Below are 15,237 nucleotides of genomic sequence, written 5' to 3'. Positions count from 1 at the left end.
GTAAGCTCGTCGTGGGCGGGGAATGTGTCTGTCCTTGGGTGTATCGTACTCTCCCAAGCGCTTAGTACAGTGCTCTGCACAGAGTAAGCGCTCAGTGAATACGATCGACTGACAGATAAAGAAGCGAAGCATCTGTCCAGCGAGGCTGAGTGGTTTCTTGGCGAAATCCCTTCAGACCCAGGCCAGTGGAGGAAGATAATGGGGGAGGCCGGGGCGGGGAGGTAGATGCCGAGGGATATGAGGCGAGGGAGGCCTGACGCTGTGGTATTGCTCAACAGGTTTGGGGCCGGGGATTGTGCCAGGAGAGGTTGGGCTGGGCTGCAGCGGTCTGAGCCCGAGCGGACGCTGAGACGACGACAACGTCGTCGCTGCTACAGCGGTCCTCGCCTGCCTCCCCTAATGCTCAGTAGCCCCAGGGCCAGAGCAGTTGCCCGAGGCAGGGTCCCAGCGGAACGGACGGTAGCTCTCCTTTACTCCCAAACACACCTGCAAAGCCGGGAGGAGTGGGTGGCGCCCTGGGTTGAGCCGTGTTGGGAGGGGAGACCCTTCCCAAGACCCCTCACCTGAATCGTCCTCGCTCCTTTCAACTCGAAGGTCTCATCGTCCCAGGGGATTCAGATTCCCGAGGGCAGGGACTGTGTCTTTGGCTTTATTTTACTCTCCGTGCCGTCGAATGAACAGAAACCAAGCCCAGTAGCGTGCGCGCTCAGAATGACGACCCGTTCTGGCAGTGGTGAACGAAGCGAATCCGCACTCGATCCGAACGTGGCAGTTAAGACTCGGGAAAGCTGCCCTCCCAAGCACTCTGAGTTCTGGATTTGAGGGCGCATCGATTTCCTTTAGTCTCTATCTCCCGTGTGTGCCGACTTTTTAAAATTTTATCTTTTTTTATTGGTCAACAGTGCAAATTGGGCATAGTGAAATTTATAGAAGCCGAGCAGGTGCCCGAACTCGAAGCTGTCATACACCTAGTGATCGCCTCCAGTGATACGCGACACAGCGTGGCCACGGCTGCCGACCTGGAGCTGAAGAGCAAACAGAGGTAAAGGCCGACGAATATGCGTCTGAATGATTTCTCTGAGGAAGCACTGGACTCCCGAGAGGCTCCTGAGTACAGTAACGTATTTATTTTAGGCCCCTGTCAAATGCCCACTGGAAAGTAAACACGCGAATGCCGTAGTGTGCTCGTTTCCGTGAATTTTGTTGGCTGTGTAGTAAAACGCTGAATTTTTTTTGAATGTGTTGCGTTTTGCCCTCTCAGAGACTGCCTCGAACCACTTCTGTTCTGTGTTTTAAGTGGTACAGTTTTCTAACAGTCTGGTTGGTGAAGGAGCCTGCCGTGGGGTACCGTCTAAAATCTAGCTGCTCAACTCTGAGGTTTTTCTTCCCACGTACGTGCCCAAATGCCCTGCCACACAGGCACTCGATAACTGTGGAAAAATGATGGCCCGCGTTGCGCCAAATGGCGTAACTTTTGGGGTTCTGGTGCCTGCCTTTATTCAGCTCCCCGTTGTCTTGGAGTGACAGCAATCGATCCGTGGTAATTTTTGAGCACTTGCCCTGGGCGGAGCACCGTCCCGAGCGCCTGAGAGAGTGCAGTGTCACGGAGTCGGTAGGAACGGTCCCTCCCCTCGAGGAGCTTACAGTCTAGAGGGGGAGACAGGCATTGATGGAAATACGTGAATTACGGAGAGCTCCATAGGTGCCGAGACTTAGCAGAGACGGAAACGGTCCCCTCAACCAGCAGGGACGCCTTGGGCGGCAGGTTAGGGACGGAGGATTATAGAAATGTAATAAGCCAATTCTTAAAAGCCTCGCGAACCTTTTGGCTCAAACAGAAGTAGAGCCCCAAGTAAATGCAAGAGGATTTTGGTTAATTAAATTCTTTACCTGTTGCTGAGAATTAAAGTGTACTTCTCATGGATACATTTTTTTTTTTAACTGCAAACTAATTGTCTTATCCTCTGATTTTTTTCAGAGCGTAGTTCTTTAGTAATGGGCTTGGCATTTATAAAATGTTAAACTGGGTAGTAAAGATCAATTTTAACTTGCGTTCCAACATTCCTTAGCGTGATCGACTGGAATAATCCTGCAATCATTAACAAGATGTACAAAGTGTACCTTGGGGATATACCACTAAAGACTAAGGAGGTAAGTTTTATTATAGCTGTGACCTTTCCTCTTATAAATGCATTTTGTTTAATCCACTTAAAATTTTCATTTCTCTTTTCTCCCTATTTGGGTCAAGGCTAGAGGAAATAACCCCGGTGTTTAAGTCCAAGTTAGGCCTATGGGGAATTTTTAATTTTACCTCCGAGCAATCTGATTTGTGGTGCGCCTGGTGTTTTCTGAACATGCTAATGGGAAACTTATTTGGCTACAGAAAAATCAGGGTCAAAAGAGATTTCAAAAGCACAGAAATGAGTTTTTAGTGTAGTTATAGCTGGAGTTTAGTGTTTACTCTAGCCATGTTTCCCTCTAGAGTAATGACTGTCTCAGATAATAGTCATATTGAGAAAATGTTCTCTTCCTAACTCCGTGTCTCTCTTGTCAGGGAGCTATTCTGAAACCAGAACTGAAACGGGATCCAGTCAGCACCCGGGTTAAATTAAAGATTGTTCCTCATCTTCTGCGTTCTAGACAAGCGGCAGAAACCTTTCCGGCTAACATTCAGGTAACGAGCTCTCGCCCAAGAAAATGGCACGTGGACAACGTTGTAAATTTTCTCGTTAATTAAAAAATAGGCATCTGGAAGTGGCCGTCCGAGGATGGGGTGGAGCCGTCTGCCTCCCCTCCACGCCGCAGCAGAAAACGGAGGATTGAGAAAGGGAGCCCTAGGACATCCGTAGCTGCCATAAAGTTGTGCAGAAATTTTGCTGTCGGGGTACACTCTTATCGCCCGACGTGGGTGGAAGCCCTTGGGAATTATCCTGCTGTCCATGGCCCAAAGTGAAATGTTTCTTCTGGACACCATTGTGTTCATTTTGAAACCCAGAAGTGAATTCTTTAGTCCTTTCATTCATTCGGTCGTATTTACTGAGTGCTTACTGGGTGCAGAGCACTGTCCTAAGCGCTTGGGAAAGTACAGTACAGCGATAAACAGTGACCTTCCCTGCCCACAACGAGCTCCCAGTCTAGAAGGGGGGGGAGACAGGGAACATTTTTCCTGTCCATATAAATGTTTTCTGGGCCAGAACCGCCGATATTTAAACTCTATTTCCGCAGGTCTTATCTAAGAGTGCCCATCCTTAGGAAGAGCAGGTTTGAGTGTCTTTAATGTCCCGCACCCTCGATACGCTGGGCATTAGTCAGAAAATATGCTGTGCCCTCTGAGAGTTCTGAGGAACACTTTTCGAACCAAAAAAGGTTCAGTCCACGTGTTTGCCCGCTCTTCTAGGACCTCCCTCCAGTTGCTTGCCCCTCTACCTCCTCGTCGAACAGGACCTCCTTACCAGCGGCTTTAAAGCCCTCAATCACGTTGACCCCTCCTATCTCACCTCACTGGTTTCCTACAACCCAGCGCGTTCGCTTCGCTCCTCTAACGCCACCCTACTCAACTGAACCTCAGTCTCATGTGTCTTGCCGCTGACCTGTGTGTCAGTGTCCCGCCCCTGGCCTGGAACCCCCTCTTCCTTCGTATCCAAGGGATGGTAACCCTCCCATCTTGGAAGCCTTATTCAAGGCATCTCCCAGAAGCCTTCCCCCCCGACTAAGCCCTCGTTTCTCCTTCTCCCTCTCTTCTGCGTTGCCCTTGGATTCATCCCCTTTATTCACCCCACCCTCAGCCCCACAGCGTTCGTGCTCACGTCGGTAATGGATCGCAGTGTTCGCCTCCCCCCTCCGGACTGTACGGTCACTGTGGGCGAGGAATGTGCCTGCGTTACGGTGTACTCTGCCGAGCACTTAGCGCAGCGAGCCGCGCCCCGTAAGCGCTCAATAAATAGGATCGATTTACAGTCTGAGAGAGAACGATGCACACGTGACGGGCGATATCCGAGGCCAGATGGAGACGACTTTTACTGGTCACTCCGGTAAAGTGGGAGCTAAGTTGGGGATTTTGGATGAAAAGCACGACAGGCTTCCATTTCACGGGTTAATGTGATACGGCTCGTATTCTTAAACCGACGACCAGCGATGAAGCAGCTCTTCACCCAGAGAGCAGCCCGACAGCGGTGTTAATTGCCACTGAGTAGCTTACGGTGTAGACCCCAAGATCAAGCCAGTCGCTGCAGGCCGACAGCTGCGCTTTCCATTTCTCTCTGAGCGGTTATGTCTAACTTCTAGAAGCAGTGGGAACAATGTAGGGGTAGGAGAACTCGGGGGAACGGAGCTCTGGGATGACTGTCCTGCTCTACCGCCCGAGTCAAAATGACAAAAACCTTCTCAGATGCTGCGGGGAGACCGATGCTCAAAATGAAAGCTGATGTTTCTGGTTTTTCCTTTCTCGCAGGTGGTGTACGACGGACTCTTTGGTGTAAATACAAATGCAAAATTGAGAACACTCTCCTTGCAGTTTGTGCACCACATCTGTATAGTGTAAGTTTCTTGACCTCGAGCTGCATAGCTTTGTTTTGTTTTTGCATACCAGTGGTCTGTGTAGGAAAAGGTGCATTCAGTTTACCCCTCCATACTTAGGACGATCTTTTGCTTAGTTTTATTGGGGTGGGGGAAAGAAATTGGGGTCTCATCACACTCAATTTTCTAACTGGCTTTTTGGATTTGTGATAGTAGGGAGTGTGATAGGAAGAGTGAACTGTGACATTTATATGTTTCATTATTTCATTCCAGATGTCCAGAAGTTAAGATTAAGCCACTCGGGCCAATGCTTTTAAATGGCCTCACAAAGCTGATTAATGAATATAAAGAGGTGAGTCAAAAAGCCTTTTTGGATCTTTATGTTTCTCGCTAGTTTTGACCTCCTTAAAGGCATTATTTTTGCTAGTGACTATTTTTAGTCATCGGATGCTGTAGTTAAATGTCATTTTTTCCCTTTAGTGGTAGAAATAGCATTTACTGAGTTCCAGTGGGTGGAATACACTGTGCTAAACGCTTGAAGTACAGAACAAGCAAGTGACACCTTCCCTGCCCACAGGGAGCTTATGCGCTAATGGGGGAGATGGAAATAAAAGACTGCTAGAGTAATCAAGTAACCGAATGCACAGTTGAACAAGCACACTTAGGATGGGTAGAAGTTAAATATATGTGCTAGAGATGGCTGATAGTCTTCCGTGACTTGGGATGCGAGGAAGACGTGTTGGACGGGGAGGATTTTAAATGCGGGAAGGTCTGAGGAGGCAGAGGGTTCCAAACTTGGGGGTTGGGGAGGCGGGACGGCACGAGCGAGGGGAGGGTTGAGAGCGAGATGCTGCCGGAAGGTTGGCCTGGGAGGAATAAAGAAAGCGGCTTGCGGAATAGCCAGCCTCTGAGGTGGGGAGGGTTGGTGGAGAGCTTCGAAGTCACCTGGAGAGTTTTTGCTTGTGGCAGAGCGACGTGGTGAACCGGTTTTGAGGGGCAGAGAGATGTGGGTCGATCGGGGAAACGAACCGTACAACAGCATGAAGAATAAATTTTGGAGAGACTGGAGGCCAGGGGCAAGGAGACCAGAAGAGGGGCTGAGAGAATAGTCCGGTAGAAGATCTGCTCATATCTTTAGGCGGTAGCGATTTGGCGGGAGAGGGAAGGGGCGGATCTGAGAGCTGTCGTGTAGGAAGAACTGGTGGATGGGAGATTTGGAGGAGGGCAGGGAGACGGCTGTCGGAGAGGCGATAGGCTTCTGGCCCCAGGGGAGGGGACGACGCTACTCACTGCTGGCGGAAAGTCAGGAGGAGGAGTTGTGTGCGTACGAGGGAAGATGAGCGTTTCTCATCTCATCAGCTGGAGATGGGCAAGGGGCCAGGTGAGATGGAGAAGTGCAGGTTAGATGAGAGGTAGGATGGGGAATCAGCCGCATAGAGGTAGTAGCTGAAGCCACGTGAGCAGATGACGAGCTCCCCGCGAGAACGGTTGTAGAGCAAGAAGAACGGAGGGCCCAGGGCAGAGCCTTGCAGGGCACTGACAGTTAAAGGATGAGAGGCCGAAGAAGAGGAGCCAGCGAATGAAACCGAGAAGGTCCAGTCAGGGAGGTGGGACAAGAACCAGGTCGCTGTGGTGGGTAAAACCGAGGCCTGAACTCTTAAACACTTGTTTCAGGATATTTGCCGAAACCGGTCAATTAATCAGTCGTATTTGAGTGCTTACCGGGTGCAGAGCACTCTATTGAGCGCTCGGGAGAGAGTTGGTAGACACCTTCCCTGCCCACAAGGAGCTTAGAGTCTAGAGGGGGAGGCGGACGTTAAAATAAAATCACTATCGGATACGTACATGAGTGTCGTAGGGTTGAGGGTGGGGTGAATGTCACGTGCTTAAAGGGTACGGATCCTGACGCCAGGGTGACGGAGAAGGGAGCGGGAGATGGGGAAATGAGGGCTTAGTCGGGGAAGGCCTCTGGGAGGAGGTGTGATTTGAATAAGGCTCTGAAGGAGAGGGGCGGTTGGTCAAATGTGAAGGGGGAGGGAGTTCCAGGCCGGAGGGAGCACGTGGACGAGGTAGACGAGATCAAGGGAGGTCGGCATCAGAAGAGCACGGTGGCTCAGCCGGGTTGTAACGGGAAATCAGAATGGAGAAGCGGGAGAAGACCAGTTGGTTGAGTGCTTTAAATCCAGTCCGGCTTGATGCGGAGGTGGATGGACAGCCGCCGGAGGTTCTCCGGGAGTGGGGAAACGTGAACCGAAGAGTTGTTTAGAAAAATGATATGGGCACCGGAATGAAGTATGGACTGGAGTGGGGAGAGGGCAGGGGGTTCAGCAGGGAGGCTGAGGCAAGGGGGGGATAGGATAAATGCTTGGAATAATAGGATAGCAGTTTGGATGGAGAGGAAAGGTTGAGTGGTAGGGATGTTGGGAAGGTGGAACCGACAGGATTTGGTGACACTGAATGTGTGGGTTGAATGAGAGCGATGAATCGGGGATAATGCCAAGGTTACGGCCTTGAGAGATAAGGAGGATAGTGGTACTGTCTAAGGTGATGGGAAAATCGGGGGAGGACAGGGTTTGAGTGGGGAGACGAGTTCTGTTTTGGACGTGTTTTAGGTGTCTGTCTGCAGAACGTCATCCGTCGGCGGTATTTACTGAGCGCTTACCGTGTGCTGGGCTCCGTAGTAAGCGCTTGGGAGAGTACAGTTAACAGAATTAGCAGACAGGGAATTCAAGCAGAGAGGCTCCGAAGACAGGAGGAAATACGAGACTGCAGAGGAGAGAGATCAAGGCTGGAGATGTACTGTTTCCAGGCGTTTTTAACCTATAAATACTTAATTGGGTTGGGAAATGTGTAGATGTGATCGTCGTATAATATCGAGAGAGATATTACCCTCAGTACATAGAAAGTAGTTAAATTCAGATGACTGGGAACAGGTGTGCCGAAGGACTGTAGACGCGCAGCACGGCGTAGTGGATAGAGCACGGGACTGGGAGGCTCCACCGCTCGGCTAGCGCGTGTGTCCCTGGGCAAGTCACTTCACTTCTCTGGGCCTCCGTTACCTCAGCTGTAAAATGGGGACTGGGACGGGGGCTGCGTCCAACCCGATCTGCCTGTCTCCACCCCAGGGCCTGGCGCACGGTAAGCGCTCAACAAATACCGTAAGCGTAATAGTAATAATAAATTTACCACTGTGGTCCAGTGGTAGAACCTTTGCCCACGTAGCCCAGTGCACCTGGCTGTAGATTTGGGGGGGAAATAGAGTTAGGATTTTTAAGCAGCTCTACCCTTCTGCCGTGCTGACGCTTGGAGAAATATCTGTTTTGTTAAACACAGCAAGGACATCAGCTGATCATCAGAGATTCTCCCGCTCGCGCCGGGGTGTGGCCAGGGCCTGGGAGTTTAGCCGAGCTCTCCGTGGTCGAGGCTCTTCTAACTCTCTTGCCGCTCCTCCTTAAATCTCTCCTAGGCCAGCTCTTCCTAAACAGTCAGTCGGTGATATTTATTGGGCCCTTGCTCCGCGATTGCAATCTATAAGACTCCCTCTCGAGGAGTTTGAAGCAGAAGCGTCGAAGGGAGAGGGTGGGGATGTCGGGTTCAGAGGTCTCTGAGCGGGTTTGACGGCAGAGGCAAGAGAGACATTGAAGGTGAGTGAGGGGTGGAGGGTGAGGACATCCGTTCTCGGGAGACGGGGGAATGGGATCAGAGGTACAGTGAGCAGGAGGGAGATGCCTCTTGCGATCCAGCCGGAAAGGAGGCGAGGGCGAGGGATAGCTGAGCAGTGAGAAGGTGAGGGAGGGGAATAGGGGAAGGTCACACCTAGCGGCTTCTCTTAGAAACCCTCTATAGCGAGAGCTCATCGTGGGCAGGAGCCGTGTCTACCAATTCTGTTACTTTGCGCTCTTCTCCCAAGTGCTCAGTACGGTTCCCTGCACAGAAAATAAGCGCTCAATAAATAAGATCGACCGACTGACAACTCCTTGAGGTTAGGGAATGGTTGAGGCCCTGGGGAACTCAGAAGAGAGTTACCGGTTTGGAATAATAATAACGATAGTACTTGTTAAGCACTTACTAGGTGCCAAACACTGTTCTAAGCAGCGGGGTAGATACAAGTTAATCAGGTTGGACACAGTCCCCGTCCCTTATGGGGCTCCCACTCTTATCGCCATTTTACCGATGTGGTCACTGAGGCCCAGAGAGGTGAAGCGATTGGCCCAAGGTCACACAGCAGACGTGGCAGCGCAGGGATTAGACCCCAGGGCCTCCCCCCTCCCAGGCCCATCTCTATCCACGAAGCCACGCTGCTGGATTGGGTCGTGTGCTTTGAGAGTAGATGAAGGAGGAGGGGAAGAGAGCTGAACTTCTTTTAGCAGGAGAGAATGTATTTGAGGTCCTGACGTCAGCCTCGTGTCTGGACCTGGGGTGGCCCACGGGGGTCGGTGGCATACGGGCAGTGAAAGAATAGGAGCGTCGTTAGGGAGTTGAGTTTGGCGAGGGCTGAGACTGTAGCATCGTGGGAGGGGTTGGTAGGGAGCTCATCAAGAAGGGGTGGGGGTGGCCCGGGCCAGGTTGAGTGGGTCCAGAACCTGGAGATCACGGTGCGGGGGCGGGATGAGGACTAACCTGCGAACGCAGGGGAATGTAGAGGATGTGGCGGGTTAGAAAATTGTGATCAGGTCGTGGCGTAAGTGCTGACTTTTCATCTGGGGCGTGGGAAGTGAAAAATGGGCAGGGATGTGGGGAATGGGGACTGGGAGGAGACAGGCTAATGGAACAAACAGCCTCCTATTGGGTCCTTTTAGCCCTGAACGGACACTCTCGGGGCTTGTTCGACGTTTGGGACGGAGAGTCGATCGGTGTTATTTATTGAGCCCTTACTGGACTGGGCACTTGGCAGGGTACAGTACGGCAGATTTGGTAGGCACGTTCCCCGCCCACAAGGAGCTTCCGGTCAGGAAGGGAGCCGGTTGGGGAGTCTAGCTCAGACGGTGGAGTTGGCACCTTTGGATACCAGTCGGAATTGGTGAGCTCGACCGGAGAGGGCACCATCGAATGACGATAAAATGTAATGTGGGTAGACGCTGAGGCGTAGCATGAATGGGGCGAGGCCGGAGGTCCGCAAAAATGAGTAAGGCGCGGAAGTGAGTCGCCCTGGGGTCAAAGGGATTGTCGGTGTAGAAGCCGAGGTCCCCGCAGAAAGGAGTAGGAAGGGGAAGTGAGAGTAGGAGAGAGAGAGAGAAGCCCTAAAGCCAGCTAGAAGTGGAGAGGATGAATCAGAAAGGCGGAAGATGATAGCGACTAGTACCCGTAGAAGATGGTAGAGCCAGATGACGTGGGATTCAGACGAAGAGAAGGAGGGGGTGTAATGGAGCGGAGAGACAACTTCGGAGCTGAGGAGTAGGTTTACGTCCCTCCCTTTCCCCGGGGGACGGGGGAGGGCAAGACCGTGAGGCCCGCAGGGGAGGGAGCGCCAGGGTTTGTCAGGAGAGAGCCCGGTCTCGGTGATGGCGAGGAAGAGTGAGGGCTCCACGGAGCGGAGCGGAGCGGAGCCGTGGAAAGGGGGAAGGTCACGGGTCCGGTGGGAGGGGATGTGTGGAGCGGCGGAAGGTGAGAGGCGGTATTAATAGGAATCGGCCGTTTGGGTCGGGGCGGCGAGAATGGAGGACAGGGGAGGGGGAGGACGCGGCTATAGGACCGGTACTGTCCAGGGATTGAGTGAAGAGCTGTCTCAGAGTGGAGGTGGGGCCCGAAGGGCACGGGTGCCAGGGAATAATAGTAGAGGCCGGCAGGAGATGCCGGGGGTGAGGCATTCACAGACCAGGCCCAGAACCTCTCTTAAGACACAGCTGGCAAGGAGGAGAAAAACGAGAAGGGAGTAGTCGGGCGCTGAGGATGTGAAGGGAAGACATTGGGGTGCCCACACCTTATGATTTCAGTTTTGCCAGCCAAGTATTTGTGGCGGTCAGCATGGGCAGGGGAGGTGGCGGATGCCCCGGGGGCCTCAGGAGGCAGTTCGCGGTGAGGGGAGGTGATGGCGAGGGAGGAGTAGAAGAGCGTTCTTCGCAGATTCTAAAATCTTTTAATTCATTCATTCAATAGTATTTATTGAGCGCTTACTATGTGCAGAGCACTGTACTAAGCGCTTGGGATGAACAAGTCGGCAACAGATAGAGACGGTCCCTGCCGTTTGACGGGCTTACGGTCTAATCGGGGGAGACGGACAGACGAGAACAGTGGCGATAAATAGAGTCGAGGGGAAGAACATCTCGTAAAAACAATGGCAACTAAATAGAATCGAGGCGATGTACAATTCATTAACAAAATAAATAGGGTAACGAAAATACATACAGTTGAGCGGACGAGTACGGTGCTGTGGGGATGGGAAGGGAGAGGGGGAGGAGCAGAGGGAAAAGGGGAAAAAGAGGGTTAAGCTGCGGAGAGGTAAAGGGGGGATGGCAGAGGGAGTAGAGGGAGAAGAGGAGCTCAGTCTGGGAAGGCCTCTTGGAGGAGGTGAGTTTTTTAAGTAGGGTTTTGAAGAGGGAAAGAGAATCAGTTTGGCGGAGGTGAGGAGGGAGGGCGTTCCGGGACCGCGGGAGGACGTGGCCCCGGGGGTCGACGGCGGGATAGGCGAGACCGAGGGACGGTGAGGAGGGGGGCGGCAGAGGAGCGGAGCGTGCGGGGTGGGCGGTAGAAAGAGAGAAGGGAGGAGAGGTAGGAAGGGGCGAGGTGATGGAGAGCCTCGAAGCCTAGAGTGAGGAGTTTTTGTTTGGAGCGGAGGTCGACAGGCAACCACTGGAGTTGTTTAAGAAGGGGAGTGACATGCCCAGATCGTTTCTGCGGGAAGATGAGCCGGGCAGCGGAGTGAAGAATAGACCGGAGCGGGGCGAGAGAGGAGGAAGGGAGGTCAGAGAGAAGGCTGACACAGTAGTCTAGCCGGGATATAACGAGAAGATGTGATGGAACCGCACATTTTAAATGAAAGTTCTATACTGAATGTTGCAATTGAGCCGATAGTTTTGGTTCATAATGATTGTCTTATTTTATTTTTTTGACTTTCCAGGACCCTAAACTACTGTCGATGGCATATTCTGCTGTTGGAAAGCTTTCCAGGTCAGCGAACTGCTTCGTGTTTCCTATTTGTGTCTTGTCTAAGGGAGCTGGCAGTTGCATGGTATATGTTACGGAACACATGGAGAATGTGTGTCTGGCGGCCTACGGGCTGTAGGGAGCTTTTGGAAACGGTGTTTTTTTCTAGGGGAGGGGGAAGGGTGGGTGTCGCCCTCACGCCAAATTCCAAGCGAGCATAGGCCCATATCGGAGGCTAGTCGTAAAACCAATTGCTAGACCCAGTTGTTTCATTTGGGGTTTTTCAAAATGTTTTTCTGTGGAAGTGTTAAACGGTAATATCGCCTGGGACCGTTACTGGCGTCCCTCCCCCCCATTCCGTGAGTTCCAGCTCCTCTAAGTGGTGGTCTGTTATAGATTTTTCCAGCGTGTTTATTTTTCATTCATTAAAGTATTTACTGGGGCATCTATTTTTGCGCAGAGGAAAAATAACACATGATGCCTGTCCTTCAGAAGCTTAGGCGGTCTCATTTGCTCGTTCCTTTCCCAAGGGGGTTTCCTATTTCCTTGCCCTAATTCCTTGGCTTTTCACTGTTGGAAGTGGGAAAATGAAGAAAATGTAGTAGCCGCTGCCGGAGTCCTCTGTCAGCAACTATTAAATATTTGCAGCGGAGAGTCTTCTCAGTTCTACCACTCTTCTGTACGAGAAATTCCATGCTAGCCCTGCAAGAACTGATCCTGAGTTGTCCCATGATTCTGGATGGTTACTTTTCAAGTGCAAAAGAATCATCGGCTATTCTGCTAAGACTGGCAACTCGTAGTACTAGAGAAGCATCGATGATTTATGTTTTTTTAACCTATGATATTATGCAAATCCATTCCCTCTGCCTGTTTCCTATCATCTTCCGCCTTTCTGATTCATCCTCTCCACTTCTAGCTGGCTTTAGGGCTTCTCTCTCTCTCCTACTCTCACTTCCCCTTCCTAGTCCTTTCTACGGGGACCTCGGCTTCTACACCGACAATAATTCTGATCCACCTAACAGGAATGCCGTGAGAAATATTGAGTTGTCTTGTAAATGTTTGTCCGCAAAAGCACTTTTTGCATTGAGTTTAGTAATACGTAAGGATACTGGTATCTTAAAAAGCAGATAGTTACTCGATGGGGGAGGTGGGTAATATAGTACCGATATCCTGTAAAGGTCTGCGTTGCGTTTGGAGGCAAAATGAAGTGAAATCTTTTATTTTTCCGCTCTTACACTCGCTTTTTTCTTTGTGTCCTCTTCCAGCCGAATGCCTCATTTGTTTACCAAGGACATAGCTCTTGTACAGCAGTTTTTTGATGCTTTATGTAAGGTAGGTGAACAAAAGTGGCAGGCTTGCATTTTCTGCCTATCCCTGGTATTTATTGAACGCTCAGTGTGTGCAGAGCACTGTAGTAAGCGTTTGGGAGAGGACGGTGCACCAGAGTTGGCAGACACGCCCTGCCCGCAGCGCGTTTCCACTGTAGAGGACGAGCTCGGTGCTTTCCCTAGGGGTGACGCCATTTTTCTTCTCTCTTTCTGCAGGAAGAGCCCGACACTCGACTAGCTATTCAGGAAGCCTTGTCTATGATGGTCGGTGCTTATAGTTCTTTGGAAGGAGCACAGCGAACTTTAATGGAGGCTCTGGTGGCTTCCAAGTTAATAAAGGTAAGGTTAAAGTAACCCGAGCCCCCTTTAAGAGACTCGGCTCGCGAAACTGAATTCCGGTGTGCCTACCTGGTGCAGCGTGCGTGTGTTTTTTCTGTTTTCAGTTTCACTTACCACCGTGGGAAGTGACATTATTTCCTTATTCATTTTCTACTCCAGCGGGGATTTAATTTTAGGGGGTGAGACGGTGATGGTGGTGGGAAATGTAGTGTTTGGAAGTAGGTCTTTCCGGTGGCATCTGTCACTTTTTTAGTGAGGCCTGCTTGCCTTCCAACAGTGACATTGTAGTGCTGTGAATGTCGTACGCTTTCCTGAACACTAGAATGAAGAAGGAGCGCGTGCGTGCGCCCTGAGAGACGACATGACCTAGCGGAAAGGGCCCTGGGAGTCAGGACCCGGATTCTAATTCTGGCCCTGCCCCTTGCCCGCTTTGTCATCTTGGGCAAGTCACTTACCTTCTCTGTGCCTCAGTTCCCCCAACTGCAGAACGGGGATCCAGCGCCTGTCCTCTCTCCTAACTCAGACTGTGAGACCTGACTGCCTTGTATCTCCCCCGGCACTTAGGACAATGCTTGCTACGTAGCAGGGGCTTAACAAACACCCCAACCATCACCTACACGCGTCTCTCAAGCAGATTTAAAGTAATCAGGACGTGCCAGAGGAGTAAGGCAACAACCGAAAATCCACGGAACGGACCGTACTTAATTTTTCTGCTTTTTTAGTTTGGTTTTCCTGGGTATCGGTTGAGTGGGGAACCCCGAGTAAACTGGCTGCGGGAAGATGCTTATGTTCCCTTAACCTCGTGATGGGGTTGTAGAAGGGGGTGGGATTCCAGGAGGAAAAGGGTGATGCTGATAAATGTGACCGGGACCAACGTTCATTTCATTTGCCAAAGGCGTCGTGGCCGACCCAGCTATTTTTGCTAACGCCGGAAGAATAGGTGGGCACCTCTTCGCTGCTTTATGAAAAATTTCGGCCTGCAGCCTGCCATTTTTAGAAAGAAGGCAGATTTATTTGTCGGGGCCCACAGTGGCACGTACCGAAGGGCAGGAAGTGATTTTTACTCTGGCTTCGGCACCAGCGTCTCCAAGAGGCCCAGCCTACTAAATCAAACGTGCCCAGGCTTTTTGAGGAGGGTTCTCTCACCGAGGCTGACGCTTCGTGGCCTGCCTGTGGGTATTACAGCTGCCCCTCCTTTATTAGCCCGAAGGTGTCTGCTAGTTAATGGCCAAAAGCTTATTGCTTCCTCGAACCTCTTTTATAACTTCGTTGTTAGGGCATATGTGTATGTGTGTGTGTTTTCACACCCACTTGAACCCAGAGTTTGGTTGGGATGGTGGCCTTTGGCCTTTTTTTTTTCCAGCCACAGTCACGTGCCCGGAGGTGAGCTTCACCACTAGCTATTTCATTCATTCAGTCGTATTTATTGAGCGCTTACTGTGCAGAGCACTGGACTGACCGCTTGGAAAGTACAATTCGGCAACAGACAGAGGCAGTCCCTACCCAACAACGAGCTCCCAGTCTAGAAGGGGGGAGACAGACCTCAAAACAAGCAAACAGGCGGTAATAGCATTAATGTAAATAAATAGAATTATATTTCTGTGCACATTAATACAATAGAATCGTAAATATGTACATATATACACAAGTGCTTTGGGGTGGGGAGGGAGTCGGGGTGATGGGGAGGGGAGGAGGAGCCGAAGAAAAGGAGGGCTTAGTCTGGGAGGGCCTCCTGGAGGAAGTGAGCTTTCAGTAGGGCTTGGAAGGGGGGAAGTGTGCTAGTTTGGCGTCTCCAAGCACAGACCACAGCCTAGAGCTTTTGTAACACTCTTATAGCGGAGAGGCGAACGAGAGCCTATCGGTTAATAGGCCCCAGTGCCACTCTTTGGAAAGATTCAACTTGTCTTATGTCCTAGGCAGCGCAGAGTACTAAGTGCTTGGGATAGTGCAATAGAAATTAATGGACACGATC

General features: G+C 51.2%; 1 protein-coding gene across 3 annotated transcripts in view; it reads left to right on the top strand.

The window, feature by feature from the left end:
* ECPAS (Ecm29 proteasome adaptor and scaffold) overlaps nucleotides 1-15,237 on the top strand; it is a 110,774-nt gene that overhangs the window by 51,334 nt on the left and 44,203 nt on the right. For all 3 annotated transcript variants that reach the window (XM_029053692.2, XM_039910666.1, XM_029053694.2), the window contains 8 exons: nucleotides 903-1,042; nucleotides 2,070-2,151; nucleotides 2,555-2,674; nucleotides 4,451-4,536; nucleotides 4,789-4,867; nucleotides 11,573-11,622; nucleotides 12,864-12,930; nucleotides 13,143-13,265. In XM_029053692.2, coding sequence (XP_028909525.1) covers nucleotides 903-1,042; nucleotides 2,070-2,151; nucleotides 2,555-2,674; nucleotides 4,451-4,536; nucleotides 4,789-4,867; nucleotides 11,573-11,622; nucleotides 12,864-12,930; nucleotides 13,143-13,265 — 747 coding nt within the window. The remainder of the gene's footprint in view (nucleotides 1-902; nucleotides 1,043-2,069; nucleotides 2,152-2,554; nucleotides 2,675-4,450; nucleotides 4,537-4,788; nucleotides 4,868-11,572; nucleotides 11,623-12,863; nucleotides 12,931-13,142; nucleotides 13,266-15,237) is intronic.

This window comes from Ornithorhynchus anatinus, chromosome X3 (genome assembly GCF_004115215.2).
Source record: "Ornithorhynchus anatinus isolate Pmale09 chromosome X3, mOrnAna1.pri.v4, whole genome shotgun sequence".
Classification (NCBI taxonomy): Eukaryota; Metazoa; Chordata; class Mammalia; order Monotremata; family Ornithorhynchidae; genus Ornithorhynchus; species Ornithorhynchus anatinus.
Note: the sequence above shows the minus strand (reverse complement) of the source record. Positions and strands in the feature narration are given on the sequence as shown.